Genomic DNA, 21,729 nt, shown 5'->3' with positions numbered 1-21,729 from the left:
TGTCAGAGCTGTGTGTAAGTTGACTATGCAAACAATTTAGGATTTTCAACACATTGTTTCTTATAAAAAGAAGAAATTATGCAGTCAGTCTCTCCTCAACTCTTAGCCAAGAGAGACTGCCATGCATTGTATTTATATCAGCCCTCTGATTACAATTAAGAGCAAAACGTGCCGCTCAGTTCTGGGCCAGCTGCACCTTAACTAGGTCTTCCCTTGCATTACTGGACCACACGACTAGACAATAATCAAGATCAGACAAAACTAGAGGCTGCAGATCTTGCTTTTTGGAATGTGGTGTCAAAAAAGCAGAGCATCTCTTTATTACGGCCAGACCTCTCCCCGTCCTTCAACCATTGAATCTATATGTTTTTACCATGACAGTTCACAATCTAAGTCTCCTCAACTTGTTTAACATCCACACCATTCATTACCAGATTCAGCTGAGGTCTAGAACTAAGGGAATGCTTTGTACCGAATACAATGCTCTTAGTTTTAGAGATGTTCAGGACCAGTTTATTAAAGCCACCCATTCCAAAACAGACTGCAACTCTTTGTTAAGGGTTTCAGTGACTTCATTAGCTATGGTTGCTGATGCGTATATGGTTGAATCATCAGCATACCCCACCCACTGGGGAGCCAGACCCACCCAATCACCCAAACATATTCTTACGCTCTTTACTTGTCAGTGTTCCAAACAGGACATTATTTGTCTTTTTACCTAAACATGCAAACACCATGAGGTAGAATTCATAGCAAGCATTGCCCTTCGTTAGTAAGATTTTATGTTTTTTTTTTGTAACATAAACTGAATTATGTTCTCTCAGCCTCATTGCAAAATGTGTAGAATAGCATGAGATGAGCTATAAAACTGCACATTTTCCTCTGCCCCATGGGAAAATGTGTGGAATTACAGGAAATTAGCTTTAAAACAGCAACATTTTCTATCAGTCTCATAGCAAAATGTGTAGAATAGCATAAGATTAGCTATAAAACGACAAATGTATCTCTACCACAAAGCAACATTTCTACAGGCTCACCCACCAACGAATTTCTGGCTACGCCACTACATAGTCAGCAGAGGTCGTAAAAGAGCCTCTCTAAATCCAACTGTTAATCTGGGCTAGACATTGGGCGAGTTCGTTTCGCATGGCCCGGTGCCCCTGGTGAGTAGAGATGTAATTTAAGGACCAATGGAATGGTCTAAAATGTAAAGACTACGCCGACCGGCTGCACCGGGCCACGCAAAACGAAATCGCGCATTGCAACCAGGGATATGGGAGGGGTTGAAGGCGTGTAGAGATTATGGAATAGTTCGCGGAATGTCACTGGAAACGGGGGCGATTCGAGACGCACCTGTGGAATTTGCAGGAACAGAGCTGCATTGTCTAAAAAAGGTATTCAATACTGGAATATGCGTTCTTGAATATTTGGGGAAATGTATACCACGGAACGCAGGCGTATGAGCCTGCACGAGGTTAAGAGAAAGGATCCTGTTTGGGTATCAGCTGGAAGTTTATGGCAGGACCCTTTGGCTATTGAACTCAGCACCTCGAATAAACACATTATTTCCCCCCGGAGCCGGACTAGGGCTGTTGCTGTTGCATACATTGTCACTGAGGATGCATCCCTACCACAGACAGAAGAGAACTTGTCACTGAAGTCCGTGAAAGAAGCCTGCGCGGAAACGCACGCGGTGTTCAAAACCATTCCTTTCGAGAGGATATCGCTTGGGACGACTGACATTCTTGATATCTTCTACAATGCAGGCAAGTATAGTCATGCCGACTGTCATTAAGGCATTGGCCAAAGCACACTACTTCATTCTTCTGAAGTGTTGTTGGCCAAAAAGTTAGTGTGTGTGTTCTGCACACCCAGGTATTTTAAGTGCGTACCTGCGCTGCACGGGTGTTTTCGAATTTCGACACCCAATTTGACCCTTCTCTTTTGACAGATGTGGCAGTGGTAGAAATGAGTGATACTTACTGCCAGCAGTCCCTCTTCTATCACCTGGGCGTAAGAGAGAGCTTCAGCATGACCAATAACGTCATCCTGTATTGTTACAAGCAGGACAGTGACCTTCAAGCACTCAAGGTACACGTGAGAGTTTACAATTATTAAATGATTGACGAAGGATTGACGAAGGGACCAAGTTTGCCTTTTGCCAGCTCACTTTGGGGGATAGTTGGGTTGTAAACAGGGTGTGACATTTTGGAAGAAGTAGGCTACAGTGCCATAAAGATCTCCCCTCCATTGCCACAACAATCCCACCACCAGTTGCGTAATATTAGCAATAACCACTGCTGTACTTAAAAAAACAAACATTTGTGACATATTTTTTTGCCCTGATTTCTCTGATATAAGTTGATCCTAGGGTTGTTTTCTCTGGATTGTTGAACAAAGGTTGAATTGCAGTCTTTTATGGGTTTATAGGTCAATGGATTTCCTTCAGTCTATCAAGTGGATGTGTGTGTTTAGTAGATATGTGTGTTTAAAGCAGCACCGCTATTAGAGCATGATACCACTCTGGTATGGAAAAGGTACCAAGGGGAATTCTCCATTATCATAAGTCCTCAAGCAGGCATATGACAGTGGAACAGTGTTCGTAACCTCATTTATGTTTATTAAGCTTTTGCCGAGATGTGATTAAGCAAAAACATTTCCTAATATTTGAACACATGTTAATACAGTGGTACCAAAGTGAAAATTCTATATGTTTCTGTTTGCTAATAGTGTGCTGGGGTTTGGTCATAATGTTTATGTATGCTGCATATAGATAACGCTTGTGTGTGAGAGCTTGTATGTTAATGCCCGTATGTTTGTCTTCCCTCAGGAGCAGTGTGGGAGCTACACGTTCATCCCGTATGTAGTGTTGCCACAGGGCAAGGTGTTTGCCTGCGACGCAACCCTCTTAAACGGCATCAAAGAACTGATGCAGCCAAGCTTCCAACTGGAACCCCTCCTCACCCCACTGGTAGAGAGGCTCATCCAACTGCTGGATAATGTGCACGTTCATGCCAGGTCAGCATGTCATGCTACCCACACTGCATGTCTAATTATTCCCTTATGACTCACTCCGTCGTTGTGTTTTTCACTTAGTTTTGCTCAACCAAACTGCTTGGTTTGATAGATTGGTTGGGTGGGAGAATAGCAGCAAATAAAGTACAAGGTTAAGCTTGGAAATGTCTAGACTGCCCAACTGCAAATGTCTTTCAGTTAGACATGAGCTATTATCAGTCATTCGTGCTATATACAATATATGCCTCTGGATCAAGAGCAGTTTCAGGGGCTAAGTGCCTTGCTTAAGGGTACAACTGTCTCTCTTATTAGTGAGTACTTCCGGGAGTCCATCCGGCATGAGATCCGCACAGCCCGGGAGCGCTTCAGTGGCCAGGATTTGAGTCAGGAGCTGAGCCGCATCCAGAAGCGCCTTGACACGGTGGAGCTGCTCAGCCCAGACATCATCATGAACCTACTGCTGTCGTACCGGGATGTCCAGGTGGGCTTAGCTATGGGAGCGAGGGACCTGGATCATGTTTATTAGGTTACACTGTAGCAAAGCTTTGTGTAATGGAAAATGAAAATGAGCGCTTCTTATTGAACAAGTCCAGGTAGTTCCTACTATTTGGTGCCTAATGAACATGACCGAGGGCTCAGTGGTACTGTGTTTGCCAGTGTCAAGACTGCCCTTATTTATGTTATGCTGGCTGTTGTGTTTGGGCAGTAGATTTTTGGGCATGGGCTCACTTTTATGGCTGTGGAATGCTTTTGTGGTGTTTTTAAACAGAGAATCGGCAATGTGACGTTACCACGAGCAGAGGAATGAACCACACATGTTGAAGATAAGCGTGATGCAAGACAGTTCACTCACACAGTGTAACTGCTGCAATGTGATAGCTGCAGGACCACAATAGCTGAGAAGTTTAGCCTCGTGCTCATACTTTGTTGTTGTGGAAATTGGCCCAACTCTGCAGTTTACTACATGCATCGCTGAATCTACCTTTAAAACCTGTGCGTTGGTGTGGCGGATCTACAGTCTGCATGACGGTTGCCTGTTTTTGCATGATGGTTGCCTGTTTTTGCATGACGGTTTCCTTCATTGAAACATTAATGCTCTTTGTCTGCGAACACAAAGACCAATAGAAAGGGGATTGAATGCTAACAATGATTAGATGGCAAACCTCCATGGTCATTCTGAGTAAAAATAAACTCATCTTATCGGGGGTCTCAGTTGTAGGCAAGAACACTGTCTAGTAGAGGTTGGCTGATATAATGATAGTATTGGATATCGAAGCTGATTGACAGCCATCGTTGATGGTGATGACATCGTGACGTGACAGACAATGTATAGCCTATTTCAACTTGATTGGCACCACGCAGTAAAGAGCTGCCCGGGCAACCCACAGCAGGGCCATGCCAAGTGGCCTATTTCTTTGCTATAGCCTACATAACCTATTTCAATAAATATGTTATAAAAAATTTATAGAATGCAAAAGAACAATGTAGACAAAGCTAAGATTTTCACCAAAGCAGCGCAAAATGTCCAGTCAGAAACATATTTTTTTTCTCTCAGTGTCGGGTGATCTGGGCATATAGCCGAAGCCTATCCATAATTTTTTTTTATAGCGGACAATCCGGTGTCTAATTTATTTTAAAAGCCTAATTTTGTATTTTCTCTCCATTTGACATGAATATGACATCCGTTTTTATGCATGCTGGCTTTCTCCCGCCTCCTCCCGCTGTACTACTTCCTGATCAAACAATACATTTATTTAACAGAGTTCTCAGACAGTTTCAAGTTGTTTTTGAATAACTTAACATGATAGGCCTAATGTAATAATGAGAGGTAGAACAAACAATAGCAAGATAGAAAAATAGAATGAGTAGTTTGAACAAACCTTACAGTTAAGCAATGCTTAGTCTGAAATAAATGAGTCATCCCTCCTACTTGCTGTTGCGAACCAAATGACCAAAAGCCAAATCCTACTAATTAAAAAAGATTATCAAAAGCATTAAGACAAGTTAACATTATAAAAAATATTTCCCAAGTAGGCCATTTTAATAAAGTGTTTAATGTCCTAAAGTTGCAGCTTTCAAATGGAAACAATTGTGAAAGTCAGAATCTATAGGTGATTTTCTAATACAGATTTATTTTGAATGGAAACTATTACAGGCAACAAGAAGTGAAATTGTGCAAACAATATTTTTGGTGGAAAAATGAAGTCAAAAGGAAACTTACAGCTGAGCCAAGCTTATGAAAGAAATGATGTGTAGAGTAGGCCTATTTCAATAGCCTATTATTAACAATGTACAGAACCTACCTACAACGTATAGAAGACTAGCCTAATAAGAGAGGAAGATTAGTCAAAAATGCGAATCGTTGAATAATTATCCAGTTCTGGGGACAGCAGAGTTGCGTGCTCTGCAGCTAGGCCCTTCATTATTTACAAACCATAATATATATATATATATATATATATATATATATATATATATATATATATATATTATACACACACTGCTCAAAAAAATAAAGGGAACACTTAAACAACACAATGTAACTCCAAGTCAATCACACTTCTGTGAAATCAAACTGTCCACTTAGGAAGCAACACTGATTGACGATAAATTTCACATGCTTTTGTGCAAATGGAATAGACAACAGGTGGAAATTATAGGCAATTAGCAAGACACCCCCAATAAAGGAGTGGTTCTGCAGGTGGTGACCGCAGACCACTTCTCAGTTCCTATGCTTCCTGGCTGATGTTTTGGTCACTTTTGAATGCTGGCGGTGCTTTCACTCTAGTGGTAGCATGAGATGGAGTCTACAACCCACACAAGTGGCTCAGGTAGTGCAGCTCAACCAGGATGGCACATGAATGCGAGCTGTGGCAAGAAGGTTTGCTGTGTCTGTCAGCGTAGTGTCCAGAGCATGGAGGCGCTACCAGGAGACAGGCCAGTACATCAGGAGACATGGAGGAGGCCGTAGGAGGGCAACAACCCAGCAGCAGGACCGCTACCTCCGCCTTTGTGCAAGGAGGAGCAGGAGGAGCACTGCCAGAGCCCTGCAAAATGACCTCCAGCAGGCCACAAATGTGCATGTGTCTGCTCAAACGGTCAGAAACAGACTCCATGAGGGTGGTATGAGGGCCCGACGTCCACAGGTGGGGGTTGTGCTTACAGCCCAACACCGTGCAGGACGTTTGGCATTTGCCAGAGAACACCAAGATTGGCATATTCGCCACTGGCGACCTGTGCTCTTCACAGATGAAAGCAGGTTCACACTGAGCACATGTGACAGATGTGACAGAGTCTGGAGACGCCGTGGAGGACGTTCTGCTGCCTGCAACATCCTCCAGCATGACCGGTTTGGCAGTGGGTCAGTCATGGTGTGGGGTGGCATTTCTTTGGGGGGCCGCACAGCCCTCCATAAGCTCGCCAGAGGTAGCCTGACTGCCATTAGGTACCGAGATGAGATCCTCAGACCCCTTGTGAGACCATATGCTGGTGCGGTTGGCCCTGGGTTCCTCCTAATGCAAGACAATGCTAGACCTCATGTGGCTGGAGTGTGTCAGCAGTTCCTGCAAGAGGAAGGCATTGATGCTATGGACTGGCCCGCCCGCTCCCCAGACCTGAATCCAATTGAGCACATCTGGGACATCATGTCTCGCTCCATCCACCAACGCCACGTTGCACCACAGACTGTCCAGGAGTTGGCAGATGCTTTAGTCCAGGTCTGGGAGGAGATCCCTTGGGAGACCATCCGCCAACTCATCAGGAGCATGCCCAGGCGTTGTAGGGAGGTCATACAGGCACGTGGAGGTCACACACACTACTGAGCCTGATTTTGACTTGTTTTAAGGACATTACATCAAAGTTGGATCAACCTGTAGTGTGGTTTTCCACTTTAATTTTGAGTGTGACTCCAAATCCAGACCTCCATGGGTTGATAAATTGGATTTCCATTGATTATTTTTGTGTGATTTTGTTGTCAGCACATTCAACTATGTAAAGAAAAAAGTATTTAATAAGATTATTTCATTCATTCTGTCACATCCTGACCAGTATAAGGGTTATTTGTTATTGTAGTTTGGTCAGGACGTGGCAGAGGGTATTTGTTTTATGTGGTTCGGGGTGGTGTTTTTTGTAGAAGGGTATTTGATTTATGTATTCCGGGGTTTTTGGGCACTGTTCTTTGTTTATGTATTTCTATGTTTAGTCTAGTTAGTTGTGTTTCTATGTTTAGGTTAATGGGGGGTTGGACTCTCAATTGGAGGCAGGTGCTTTCTCGTTGCCTCTGATTGAGAGTCCTATATATGGGTATGTGTTTGGTTTAGTGTTTGTGGGAGGTTGTTTCTTGTTTTGCTGAATGTGCCTGACAAGACTGTTTCGTTGTTCGTGAGTTCGTTTTCTTTTGTTGCATTTTTGGTGTTCTTGTTATTTAAATAAATATACAAGATGAGCATCCACATTCCTGCTGCGTTTTGGTCCTCCATTCCAGACGACAACCGTGACACATTCAGATCTAGGAAGTGTTATTTTAGTGTTCCCTTTATTTTTTTGAGTAGAGTATCACAGAAGCACAACCCACGAGGCTGTCATGCGTGTCGGCACACACAGACACACATTTATTTTATGCCACAGCTCCAACGGAGAGGAAAAGGCTACTAAAATATATTTTTAGCAGTCTTTTTAGTGTCCATTTTATAATTGTATTTATTTTAAATAAATGAAAATATACAGAACCTGTCACAAGTTTGGGGAAACCTACTCATTCCTGGGCTTTTCTTTATTTTACTATTTTCTACATTGTAGAATAATAGTGAAGACATCAAAACTATGAAATAACACATATGGAATCATGTAGTAACCAAAATAAGTGTTCAACAAATCAAAATATATTTGAGATTCTTCAAAGTAGCCACACTTTTCCTTGATAACAGCTTTGTACACTCTTGGCATTCTCTCAAACAGCTTCATGAGGTAGTCACCTGGAATGCATTTCAATTAACAGGTATGCCTTGTTAAAAGTTAATTTGTGGAATTTCTTTCCTTCTTAATGCGTTTGAGCCAATCAGTTGTGTTGTGACAAGGAATGGGTGATATACAAAAGATACAGTGAGGGGGAAAAAAGTATTTGATCCCCTGCTGATTTTGTACGTTTGCCCACTGACAAAGAAATGATCAGTCTATAATTTTAATGGTAGGTTTATTTGAACAGTGAGAGACAGAATAACAACAACAAAAAATCCAGAAAAACGCATGTAAAAAATGTTATAAATTGATTTGCATTTTAATGAGGGAAATAAGTATTTGACCCCCTCTATATCAGAAAGATTTCTGGCTCCCAGGTGTCTTTTATACAGGTAACGAGCTGCTTGTTACCTGTATAAAAGCAATCAATTAATCAGATTCCAAACTCTCCACCATGGCCAAGACCAAAGAGCTCTCCAAGGATGTCAGGGACAAGATTGTAGACCTACACAAGGCTGGAAAGGGCCACAAGACCATCGCCAAGCAGCTTGGTGAGAAGGTGACAACAGTTTTATTCGCAAATGGAAGAAACACAAAATAACTATCAATCTCCCTTGACCTGGGGCTCCATGCAAGATCTCACCTCGTGGAGTTGCAATGATCATGAGAACGGTGAGGAATCAGCCCAGAACTACACGGGAGGATCTTGTCAATGATATCAAGGCAGCTGGGACCATAGTCACCAAGAAAACAATTGGTAACACACTACGCCGTGAAGGACTGAAATCCTGCAGCACACGCAAGGTCCCCCTGCTCAAGAAAGCACATATACATGCCCGTCTGAAGTTTGCCAATGAACATCTGAATGATTCAGAGGACAACTGGGTGAAAGTGTTGTGGTCAGATGAGACCAAAATGGAGCTCTTTGGCATCAACTCAACTCGCTGTGTTTGGAGGACGAGGAATGCTGCCTATGACCCTAAGAACACCATCCCCACCGTCAAACATGGAGGTGGAAACATTATGCTTTTGGAGGTGTTTTTCTGCTAAGTGGGCAGGACAACTTCACCGCATCAAAGGGACGATGGACGGGGCCATGTACCGTCAAATCTTGGGTGAGTACCTCCTTCCCTCAGCCAGGGCATTGAAAATGGGTCGTGGATGGGTATTCCAGCATGACAATGACCCAAAACACACGGCCAAGGCAACAAAGGAGTTGCTCAAGAAGAAGCACATTAAGGTCCTGGAGTGGCCTAGCCAGTCTCCAGACCTTAATCCCATAGAAAATCTGTGGAGGGAGCTGAAGGTTCGAGTTGCCAAACGTCAGCCTCGAAACCTTAATGACTTGGAGAAGATCTGCGAAGAGGAGTGGGACAAAATCCCTCCTGAGATGTGTGCAATCCTGGTGGCCAACTACAAGAAACGTCTGACCTCTGTGATTGCCAACAAGGGTTTTGCCACCAAGTACTAAGTCATGTTTTGAAGAGGGGTCAAATACTTATTTCCCTCATTTAAAATGCAAATCAATTTATAACATTTTTGACATGCTTTTTTCTGGATTCTTTTGTTATTTGGTCTTTCACTGTTCCAATAAACCTACCATTAAAATTACAGACTGATCATTTCTTTGTAAGTGGGCAAACATACAAAATCAGCAGGGGATCAAATACTTTTTTCCCTCACTGTAGCCCTATTTGGTAAAAGACCAACTCCATATTATGGCAAGAACAGCTCAAATAAGCAAAGAGAAATGACAGTCCATCATTACTTTAAGACATGAAGGTCAGTCAATCTGGAAAATGTCAAGAACTTTGAAAGTTTCTTCAAGTGCAGTCGCAAAAACCATCAAGCGCTATGATGAAACTTGCTCTCATGAGGACCGCCACAGGAAAGGAAGACCCAGAGTTACGTGTGCTGCAGAGGATAAGTTCATTAGAGTTACCAGCCTCAGAAATTGCAGCCCAAATAAATGCTTCACCGAGTTCAAATAACAGACACATCTCAACATCAACTGTTCAGCGGAGACTGTATGAATCAGGCCTTCAAGCTGCAAAGACACCACTACTAAAGGACACCAATAAGAAGAATAGACTTGCTTGGGCCAAGAAACACGAGCAATGGACATTAGACTGGTGGAAATCTGTCCTTTGGTCTGATGAGTCCAAATTTGAGATTTTTGGTTCTAACCGTCTTTGTTGAACGCGGAGTAGGTGAACAGATGATCTCCACATGTGTGGTTCCCACCGTGAAGCATGGAGGAGCAGGTGTGGGGGTGCTTTGCTGGTGACACTGTCAGTGATTTATTTATAATTCAAGGCACACTTAACCAGCATGGCTACCACAGCATTCTGCGTCGATATGCCATCCCATCTGGTTTGCGCTTAGTGGGACTATCATTTGTTTTTCAACAGGACAATCACCCAACACAACTCCAGACTGTGTAAGGGCTATTTTACCAAGAAGAAGAGTGATGGAGTGCTGCATCAGATGACCTGGCCTCCACAATCACCCGAGCTCAACACAATTGAAGTGGTTTGGGATGAGTTGGACCGCGGAGTGTAGGAAAAGCAGGCTATGTGGGAACTCCTTCAAGCATTCCAGGTGAAGCTGGTTGAGAGAATGGCAAGAGTGTGCAAAGCTGTCATCCAGGCAATGGGTGGCTACTTTGAAGAATGTAAAATATATTTTGATTTGTTTAACACTTTTTTGTTTACTACATGATTCCATATGTGTCATTTAATAGTTTTGATGTCTTCACTATTATTCTACAATGTAGAAAAAAGTTACAATAAAGAAAAACCCTTGAATGAGTAGGTGTGTCCAAACTTTTGACTGGCACTGTATATATTTTTGGCTTGGCAAATAGGGGGGATATTCATTTTATGTCACAATTTTTTTTATGGCTACTAAATCAAGTTAGAACAAAGGTTGACATCGCCCAACCCTAACAAGTACTGCAGGGGTTAAAGTAAATCAATTTGAATGAGGATCTTCACTGTCACGGAGGTCGTCTAAAGGAGACCAAGGCGCAGCGTGTATAGTGCTCATATTTGACTTTTAATGAAGACACTTGCACAAAACAACAAAACGACCGACAACAGTTCCGTAAGGTACATTTTGACAAAACGGAAAACAACTACCCACACATGAAAAACAGGCTGCCTAAGTACGGCTTCCAATCAGAGACGACGATAGACAGCTGACTCTGAATTGAAACCATACCTGGCCAAAACATAGAAAACAAAAACATAGAAATAGAAATCTAGAAAACCCCACATAGAAACAGAAAACTAAAACACCCACCTGTCATGCCCTGACCACTCTACTATGGAAAATGACCTCTTACAAGGGTCAGGACGTGACACTTCACTCTGTATGTCTATTTAAAAATATTAAAGGTGTCTGTAGCCATGCCTAATTTATAATTCATTGAAATCAGAGATGTTATTATAATGTTGATAAAGGGTTTGCTGTAATCCAGTCCTCTTTCTGACTTCAGGACTACGATGCCATTATCAAACTGGTAGAGACTCTGAACAACTTGCCCATGTGCTTGGTGGCTGCCCAGCAGAATATCAAATTTCACTACATATTTGCTTTAAACAGGTACCATTGTTCCTCCATTTGTGTATTGCTCACATATTCTGTTTGACGATAGTCTTTCACATTATATAATAGAAGGACATAACGTGTATACAACACTAAATGGGTTAAAGCCTTCCCCCATTTTAACACTTAATTAGTGGGCTTTCTGAAAGCACACTACTGTTTTTCTCCTATCTTTATTATTTTAGACAGCTTGAAGCAAGCACACAGATTTTCTTCAAGAAATTTACCCGCCACTTTAACTTGCAGCAGAACACAGGCTGTTGATTCTGAGGATTCCATCTGTCATAATTTTTCCTAATCTTTGACCTTCAGGAGGAATCGTCCAGGTGACCGTGCCAAGGCCCTGGAGGTGATTCTGCCCATTGTGGAGTCAGGTGGCAGGGTGGCGTCGGACGTGCACTGCCTCTGCGGCCGTATCTACAAAGACATGTTCATGAGCTCTGGCTTTAAAGACCATCGCAGTCGAGACCAGGCCTGCTACTGGTGAGACACACCATTACAGTGTCCATATTAGTACAGCCTTAGAGTCACAAGGAGTTTGTATCAAAGGCAGTTTGGACTTGTAATTTGTCCTAATATGTACACCGTAGACACAGCATCCCTTCACTCACTCCAGTCAAGTCCTCCTTACTAGGGCTCTACATCAGTCTATGTTATGTTATCCCTTTGAGTTCCCTCCATCCTTTCAGTTACACTTTACTTGAGTCCTCTGTCATAAAAAATGCATAACACTGTTAGAATGAAGACATTGCAGATGGCATAAACAGTCATGACACACCTGATACTATATGATACGCTGTTATTAAACAAATCATTGCTTAGGTCAGCTCATTGACTAGGCAGCAATATGTATTAATTAATGAATGAATCAGTTTTAATCTCCCTTCACGGATTCTCCCCCAGGTACGGCAAAGCCTTCGAGACAGAGCCAACCCTTCACTCCGGCATCAACAACGTTGTCCTCTTGATTGCTGCCGGCCACGAATTTGACACCTCCATCGAGCTATGGAAAATAGGTACATTGTTCTCAGACAATCCACTGCCCTGAATCAGTAGCCTGTCAAATGGAACTTGTGTGTTCATGTTTTGTTTAATTGCTTAAGTAAACTACAATTGCCTTATTTTTTATCCATGTCTGTGATCAACCGAGTGTGGGCTAATTGTTGGTGCAGTCGTAATCCCTGCCAATCACTTATCATCATTGCTAACAGCCTGCATAAAGACACTAAATAATTACACCCGTACATTATGTATCAATGCATGTCACTGTTATTCTATTTGGGCTTCTGTGCCATGTCATGTGTCTCTTTTTCTTTTGTTACATTTCGATGCCATACTGTTAGCCTGAAAATATAAATATAATATTCTCACTATCTAACGTGTGTCTGTCTGCGCCCATCTGTGTTTGTTTGTGTGTGTGTGTGTGTATCCAGGCGTGACCCTGAGCAGCCTCCTGGGGAGGAAGGGCAGCTTGGAGAAGATGCAGGACTACTGGGACGTAGGCTTCTACCTGGGAGCCAGCATCCTGGCTAACGAACACAGGAAGGTCATCGAGGCTTCAGAGAAACTCTACCGGCTCAATGCACCCATGTGGTGAGAGGAGTCACAGTTCATCTTGTCAAATCCTATGGTCATTGTCACTGCAAACATTCGAGACAGGACAAACAGATCTGGGACCAGACAGGCATTCTTGATGTGAAATATATGAGCATATCATTCTAACAGATTCAAATCAAAGCCAACTTTATTTGTCACATGCGCCGAATACAACAAGTGTAGACTTTACCGTGAAATGCTTACTTACAAGCCCTTAACCAACAGTGCAGTACAAGAAGAGTTAAGAAAATATTTCCGAAGTAGACTAAAATAAAAAGTAACACAATAAGAATAACAATAACGAGGCTATATACAGGGGGCACCGGTACCGAGTCAGTGTGTGGGGGTACAGGTTAGTTGAGGTAATTTGTACATGTAGGTGGGGGTGAAGTGACTATGCATAGATAATAAACTGCCAGTAGCAGCCGTGTACAAAAGGGAGGGGGGGTGTCAATGTAAATTGTCGGGTGGCGATTTTATTAATTGTTCCGTAGTCTTATGGCTTGGGGATAGAAGCTGTTGAGGAGCCTTTTGGTCCTAGACTTGGCACTCCATACCGCTTGCCGTGCGGTAGCAGAGAAAACAGTCTATAACTTGGGTGACTATAGTCTCTGACAATTTTATGGGCTTTCCTCTGACACCGCCTATTATATAGGTCCTGGATGGCAGGAAGCTTGGCCCCAGTGATGTACTCAATAACACTGATGTTATTTGAACCTTGTTTTTGAGATTGAGATGATTAGAAACCAGAATGAGAGGGCACATTTCAAAATATCTTGTTAAAGGGCCCACACAGTCATTCGGATTACCATGTAAAATAGACTTTATATTTTTTTCCCGATTTTTAAAAAATGCTCAGAATTTGAGAAAATTCACTTTTCCTCTAATGTCTAACTATCAGTAAGGCTGAAAAGACAGGCTGAGTGGGGAGGGAGCTAATAGGCTGAGTGGGAGGGAGCTCACCTTGACTGACATTTCTTTGAAATACTTATGTTTAACTTGGACGTAATGAGCAGTGTCGTGTCTCTGGCTATCATTAAAGGTGAAGACTGTTATTTTACCAAATCATTTCTCTGTAATTATTATTACGTGATCAAACTAATCATGTACATTTAATTAACTAGGAAGTCAGGGCACCACGGAAAATCTTCAGATTACAAAGTTATAATTTTCCAAATATAACTCTTCAGATATTTTAATATCTGATCAATTAGTCTTCAATTACTGAATTATTCTTTACCTCATGTCAGTCGCATTTCAAACGTCGTAGAATTATTGGTTATCTGCACGAACCCAGCCTACACCATGAATCATCCATAGACCAATTGGCTTAATTATTTATTTACTAACTAACTAAATAATCACAGAAATACTTAACGAACAGTAGATATTGGTTACTAACGATGATAAGGAAGATTCCCCAGTGGGCTAAACCGATATGACGGCGGTTTGGTATACAAAGGAAATGGGGTGTGGACTGATAAAGGAGTGGGAAAGACACAATGGATCACTACACACAGTGGATAATTATAGTCATTAAAATACTAATCCCTTAGCACATGAACAGCCTTTCATTCGGGAATAATTGCAATAAATATATTTACGCCCGGGTGTCGTTGTTGTCTTCTCTGTTGGAATCGTCGGTCCGTCTGCTAGAGAGTCAGTTCATCAGAGAGTCTCTGGTTACTTCCCCAGAAGTCATAATGTCTTTCATGGTGGTAGCTTCATCAGCAGCTCCTGATAGTGTCTGTTGTATTGGATACATCAGGCGTCCATTGTTCTTAGAATAGATGTTTCAGCGGTTGTCGGTATTCGCATCCTCGGTTTACATAATTTCTAGCTGCAGTCCAGTAATTCGTATCTAAGATTTGCTCTTATTCTGTAGGGATCGATAGTCTCAGAGTTCAACCATTTCCAGCCGTGTAGCCAATGCTCCACGTGGTATGGTTAGGAATTCAACAACCATTGCAACCTTAGCTTACACCAGGGTTTGCGTGGTCTGATGTGAATTTCCTCAGGAGTGGGTTTTACTCGTAACAATAGAAAAGGCATGCTCATGGGGACCTGGCCACTGACTAATGAAACGTTACAGGGAATACAATTCTCTCAAATTAAAGGTTAACCTCACATTACATAATTTCACAAATAGTTTCATCTTTACTTATTCATTTTATACAACAATTAGATGCAAACCTCATAACTGAGGCACTTGTCTTTCATGAGGTCACAAACATGAAACAAAACGGACCGGGTCGTAGCTGGCTTCTCCACCGACCGTTTACACATTCTCCAAAATAGGAATATTGTTCCATTCTCAAATTCTGGGACGTAGTAGAATTGGGCGGGAGAATCCATTTGTCTTACTGTGAAACTCTCTCTCAATTGCATGGTCAGGGAGAGTCTCTGTGGTATTTATGACCTGGGGCAATAAAACCTGGGAGAAAGTGAGAGAAAGAGAGGGGGAAGCCATGATCTACAACCAGAAAGGGCCACGTCATGACAGCAGTGTTGCAGTGAGATCATGAAGATAGTTAGCTTGTTCATCTTGTAGCTAGTTCGTCTTGGACAATTTCAGTTGAAACTGGACAGGCTGAGGTCTGGGTATGCCTCATAAAATATATATATATGTTGACTGCCAGACCATGTTCATAAACCATGACTATCAATGATGTCAAAATCTCCCATTTGGCATGTCTCTTCTGTTGCAGTTTACAGCAGCACTGACAGATATATTACATGACAACTGCGTCTGAATTTTGAATGACCCTTCCCCCCTTTTTGTTCCATGATGGCTGAAGAACTAGCTAGCCAGTAACTAGCAAACACCAGACACAGATGAAAGGGGAAACCTATATTTTTTTTTTGCCATAGATGAATAGGAGAAACCTGTAATCTGATGTCACCCTGCAGTCAAGTTTTGGCACCAGTAGACTAGCTAGCTATGTAAACCACACCCTTCTGCAAACACACTTTCTGCGCTGATGGTTACGAGGCGGTACTTATTTAAATTAGGTAAGAGAATAAGACATTACCATTGGTATATTCAAATTAGGGCTTTATGTGATGTCACACAAAACCCTAAATAATCCCACCATCTGAATTCAAGTTTTTGACACGGGGAGGGGACCAGTAACTTTATGATCAGACTTGATCAATGTATCAGCAACAGTAATTTTTCATACTTTGGTCATCCAACTCTGATCTGGTTTCATCCAAATATCATCCATTTGATGAAAAACATGATTTTATGCGGGGCCTTTAATGTTAAAGATACTGTCCATTTAGGGGACCCCTTTCCACTAAGAAAAATATTGGTATGGCCTCTTTAAGGTCAATGTCAATGTCTCTTTAAGGTCAACTTTATTTTGATTTTCAAATACTTATTCACATCTTTCTTTTGAGGTATGTGGGCTCGATCATGGAGACATTCATCTTGTATCGTCAATTCACCAAGCCCCCGGAGGTGAAACTGTCTAAACAGGAGACTGTGGACTTCTGGATGGAGCTGATGCTGCAAGCCTGCAAGCCCACTGTTTCCACTGACCGCTGCCCAGTAAGACCTCACCACAGCTCCCAGTACATTCAGCTTTATTTAGTTGGAGTGTCTTGACCGTTGCCAAGACACTCTGTCAGACTCCACCACTCCCAGTACTCCCAGTTCCTCAAACCCACATTGCTTTATGAGATCTCAATAGATTCTCTCTGTCTAGTATATAACAGTTCTGGGCATTCAAATGCAGAGCAGTAAAAAATATTTGCTTTAACATGTATTTTAACTGCACCGTCATGGTTAGATAATTGCTAATGAAGTTGGCACTTGGCGTCACCCTGCCGGGATAGTTTGTCACATTAACAATGTACAGTGCCTTTCTGCAGCAAAAGTATTTAGAAAAAGTAACCTTTTAATGCTAAAAACTGTTATCACCATTAACCATTGCCGTTCCTCAGGTTCTGATCCTGGAGCCGACCAAAGTGCTCCAACCCACCATAGTATGTGTGAGTGAGGAGGACGACAGCTGCACGGTTCAGCTCAACCACATCACACCCCTGAAGGTACAGACCATGTTTGGCATGATAATGACCATAAGAGTTGGCTATACAGTACAAGCAGATCTGGGACCAGGTAAACAGACCCCTACCGCCTTGTAGATATTTAACTACTGAGTTATACTGTACAGGTCTACAGTTTTCAACCTGTCAAGACATTGAAAATGGTAGTTCAGGAATAGTGTGAGACAGAATGGTGTGTTTAACTAACTAGAATAGGCGTGGAGTGTTTTCTTAACGGCAGCACATCAGTGACGGGAAAGAAAGACACGCCTAAACGCCTAATGAGGAAGTGTGCTCGCGAGTGTGTGCAGGCACGTGCATACTGTTGAGTGAGCATTTTGACAGTCTGCCATGTCTTCCCTTCCATAGAAAGGCCAGAAAGCCCAGTGGACTTTCCCAGCCTCGCAAATCCGGGGAGTGAGGTACAGTAACAGACAGTACAGAGTGTGCTAACATTTGATGTGTGGGTGTGTGGTGTTCACAACTGCAGCAGATGCATATCATCAGGGCTAGTCTACCAGACCTAGGTTTAAATACTATTTGAAATATTTCAGCGTTTGCTTTAGCCTGCCTGGAGTTCCAGATGGGCGGAGTTTGCAGGTTTGCGACTACTCTATTGGTTCCATTGTGCTCAGTCAAGCCCAGCTAAAGTATTTGAAAGGATTTCAAATAGTATTTGAACCCAGGTTGCGGTCTACTGAGTCTGAACACTTTAACTGTCTGGCGGACTTGGCCACTGGCCATCAGGGTGTTTTTGTCTGTGCTCTTTTAAAAGACTGTGACTGGATATGTGTGCGTGTGAGTCCGTGTCTATTTGGCTGTGGAGGTCACTGTGTACTTTACCCTTGTTTTGCTTACCGAACTGCCTACAGGGCAGTAGATAGATTTATTTTATTTCAGTTTGTATTTGCAACACTATCACCCGGTGGCTTGAAACTTATCAGTATTTCAATCTATACGAGATACAAAGAAAAAGTTTTTCTCTGAATTGCAGAGCCACGTATTGAATGTGTTATTATTGGCTTTTCTTGTCTTGATTCATATTCCCTAAACTTTGTTTGCCTGCATTGCTATTTTGAGAATACTTGTTGTTATTTCGTTGTGATGCCGCTGTTCGCTTTGAAGTGTTGTGTAGTTCCTAATCCCCCTCTCTAACCTTTTTGACCTGTTCAGTGTTTCCAAGTTTGACGAGCGTAGCTGCTTCCTGTATGTCCTGGAGAACTCGGATGACTTCCAACTCTGCTTTCCCAGCGAGCTGCACTGTAAAGGGTGAGTCCCACACGCATACAAACACACTTATACACAGACACACGCTCACGCACGCACAAACACACACCAAAAGACAGCCTTTAGCCCAGCTGTCTAGCAGGAACTGGTGTAACAACCAACCATATCAACCAATGATTCATTCCCCACATAAAACTTACATACAGATTGGGCCTGTTCATTCAACCATTATCACATTATTTGATTGTGTTGACATGACAACTGTTAATGTTTATTTTACTCTGGCATATGGAAATAGAGCCTGCTTCTCTCTCCCCTTTCTGTGTGGATTGATAGGTGTATGAATTTTACATTGTGTGCTAATACAGTACATTATTATCTAGGTGTTGTGTATTGGGATACAGTAAATACCCAGTGTTATCCAAGACTTTCTGAGAAGGAAGGAAATAGGAAGTGGTTTTCATAGTAGTATTTGTGCAATCAGTGAAAGGCAAATAACTGGCAATCGAAAGGTCCCATTTAATATGTCATGACATATAAGATTGATAACAGTGCTGTGTACTGAATTTGTTTGCGTGTGTTTCAGCAGGTCTTATCTATGATTTGCCTGTGAGGTCCATGAATATATGACTGTCTTTCCATATGATTTAGTTTCTTGTGTGTGCTGTTTCTCCGTCAGGTTCTGTGAGCTGGTCAATTCTCTCCTAAGCCAGGCAGAATCCCCAGTGGAGTACCCCAGCGAGCTCACTGGAGGATTACTGGAGGTCAGCTAGGCTCTTTCTCAATTCATCTTTCCTCGATTTCCTCTTTTCTTGCTTCCTTCTGAAAACGCATTGGAAACCAGGGTTTGAGGGGAGAGACATTGGACCTTCTCCTCCAATACGGTTGGAAAGGATTCAAGGAATTGCGGAGAGACAAATTGAGATAGGACCATAGAAGCCTAGAATCCTCCCTCTCGAGGCTGCTTTTCTGTTTTTGACCCCCCCCTTCTACCCTACCAGTACACAAACAAGGCCTGTCATGATGGGGTCAAAAGGTGAAAAGTTTCCCTTAACCGCTCCCCAATGGTTAACGTATTCCCGACCCCTCATTTTTGTGTGTGTTAAGTTCCTGGTATTCACAGAACATTGGATTCAGTCCAGCATGTCACTCCAGCAAACCTGGGTTCAAATACAATTTGAAATAATTTCAAATAGTATTTCAGTTCACTGTAGTTCAGAACAGCAGAAGGTTTCTAAATTAGCATATTTTTCCATTGCTTCGCGCTCTCACTCAACCTTTTCTGTTGTGGTTGCCTGTGAAATTCTTTACAATATTTCTAACCTACACACTCTAAAACACATTTTTTATGAAACACACACACATTTAGTTTCACACCCGTCTTCCTGTTGAATAAACCTTCTCCCTTACCTCCTGCAGTTTATCTATGAGACCAGCGAAAACGGCGACAAGGTGGTTCTGGGTAAAGGAACCTATGGCGTGGTGTATGCTGGGAGGGACCTGAGCAACCAAGTCCGCATCGCCATCAAGGAGATCCCAGAGAAAGACAGAACGTATGGAAAACACATTTCCCCTTTTTTTTTTTTTTGCATGGTCCCAGATCTGTTTTTGCTGTATTGTCAAACAATGACCATACTTGTTGACACGACATCACAAACAGATCTGGGACCAGGCTACATTTCCCCCTTTTTTTCTTTCTTTTTTTTTTCCTGGTCCCAGATCTGTTTTTGCTGTATTGTCAAACAATGACCATACTTGTTGACACGACGAAACAGATCTGGGACCAGGCTACTTTTCTTTGCACATTATACCATAAATCCCAATTATTCTTTGAGCCTAATATGTATAATATATTATGTATAATATATTATATAATTGTGAGCGAAACGATTCACGATTAATTATGAGAATAATGAATGTGCATATGTTTTCCTCAACATTCCAAATGTGTAATGTTTGTCCAGTATCCCCATAGCTACACCGGAATCTACTCCCGGAAGAGATGGATGTCTATTTAGATTTCCCCATTCCTTGTTTACGAGCCTTCGACCTCGACTAAGAGCTTAGCCCCATAGTTCCAAGAAATGTTAATACTTAGTTCCTCTGCAGAACTAATGGCCACATAGGCCAAAGCAGCACATGACGGGTGCTTGTAAAGCTCTCATCATATTCATACAGTATGTATGGGTCACAGCTACACCATGTCAGCACAACTGCAAGATTAGAGTGTGAATTTTGTTGTTTTTCAATGACAGCACAGCTAGCACTAACATTGTTTATGTTTTGTAGCAATGTTGTTATAACGGCATATGAACACTGTCCCATTTGCTAATGCTATGCTAATCTAGTGCCAATGCTAACTGTTGGTTCTCTCCCCATCTGTGTGTGAATCTCAGTTACTCCCAGCCTCTGCATGAGGAGATAGCTCTGCACAAGAGGCTGAAGCACAGGAACATCGTTCAGTACCTGGGCTCTATGAGTCAGGACGGCTTCATCAAGATCTTTATGGAGGAGGTTCCTGGAGGTACAGAGCATAGAAATAGATTCTATTTAATTCTATATTAAATCTCATTCTGTTTCTATGGTCCCATAAACCAGGTCACATAGAACCCTTTTATTCAGTGGTCTAATTTAAATTTTTGTGCCTGTCTACTACAAATTAGTAGTCTTTAGACAAGTCTTTATATCACTCCTTCACTCAGTATGTACAGTATTCATTCATTCTCTCACTGACGGAAGTTTTGGTAATCTTATACTGTCCTGCTTTAACTTTTAAACTGCCGTATAACTAATGGTTTCAGTCTTCTCAGTTTTTATGTGTCTCTCCACTACTCATTCTCCTTCCTTCAATCTCTGTCTACCACTGACACACTCTGTTACTGTATTCACTCATTCTCTCATCAATACTTTCAGTATTGCTCATCTTTCTCTGCTCCCCTAATTATGAAACTGTCACCTGTGCCGAATACAATAGGTGTAGACTTTACTGTGAAATGCTTAATTACAAACCTTTTCCCAGCAATGCAGAGTTAAAAAAATAATACAAAATTACAATGAAATGGCATAAAAGGAAATGTTAACACAATAAAATAACAATAATGAGGCTATATACAGTTGAAGTCAGAAGTTTACATACATTTAAACTCAGTTTTTCACAATTCCTGACCTTTAATCCTTGTAACAATTCCCTGTCTTTGGTCAGTTAGGATCACCACTTTATTTTAAGAATGTGAAATGTCAGAATAATAGTAGAGAGAATTATTTATTTTAGCCTTT

At 41.9% G+C, this 21,729-nt stretch overlaps 1 protein-coding gene across 1 annotated transcript in view; it reads left to right on the top strand.

The window, feature by feature from the left end:
- Positions 1-1,266: 1,266 nt before the first annotated feature.
- Positions 1,267-21,729, top strand: part of LOC106605130 (mitogen-activated protein kinase kinase kinase 5) — a 33,594-nt gene continuing 13,131 nt past the window's right edge. The window contains exons 1-15 of the mRNA XM_014200475.2: positions 1,267-1,766; positions 1,952-2,091; positions 2,831-3,018; positions 3,328-3,496; positions 11,471-11,577; positions 11,893-12,063; positions 12,484-12,596; positions 13,014-13,173; positions 16,579-16,729; positions 17,125-17,229; positions 17,596-17,648; positions 18,400-18,495; positions 19,133-19,217; positions 19,873-20,006; positions 20,850-20,977. Coding sequence (XP_014055950.1) covers positions 1,436-1,766; positions 1,952-2,091; positions 2,831-3,018; positions 3,328-3,496; positions 11,471-11,577; positions 11,893-12,063; positions 12,484-12,596; positions 13,014-13,173; positions 16,579-16,729; positions 17,125-17,229; positions 17,596-17,648; positions 18,400-18,495; positions 19,133-19,217; positions 19,873-20,006; positions 20,850-20,977 — 2,131 coding nt within the window. The 5' untranslated portion in view covers positions 1,267-1,435. The remainder of the gene's footprint in view (positions 1,767-1,951; positions 2,092-2,830; positions 3,019-3,327; positions 3,497-11,470; positions 11,578-11,892; positions 12,064-12,483; positions 12,597-13,013; positions 13,174-16,578; positions 16,730-17,124; positions 17,230-17,595; positions 17,649-18,399; positions 18,496-19,132; positions 19,218-19,872; positions 20,007-20,849; positions 20,978-21,729) is intronic.

The sequence above is a fragment of the Salmo salar genome, chromosome ssa05, assembly GCF_905237065.1.
Source record: "Salmo salar chromosome ssa05, Ssal_v3.1, whole genome shotgun sequence".
Classification (NCBI taxonomy): Eukaryota; Metazoa; Chordata; class Actinopteri; order Salmoniformes; family Salmonidae; genus Salmo; species Salmo salar.
The sequence above is the reverse complement of the archived record's forward strand: the minus strand, read 5'-3'. Positions and strand labels throughout refer to the sequence as shown.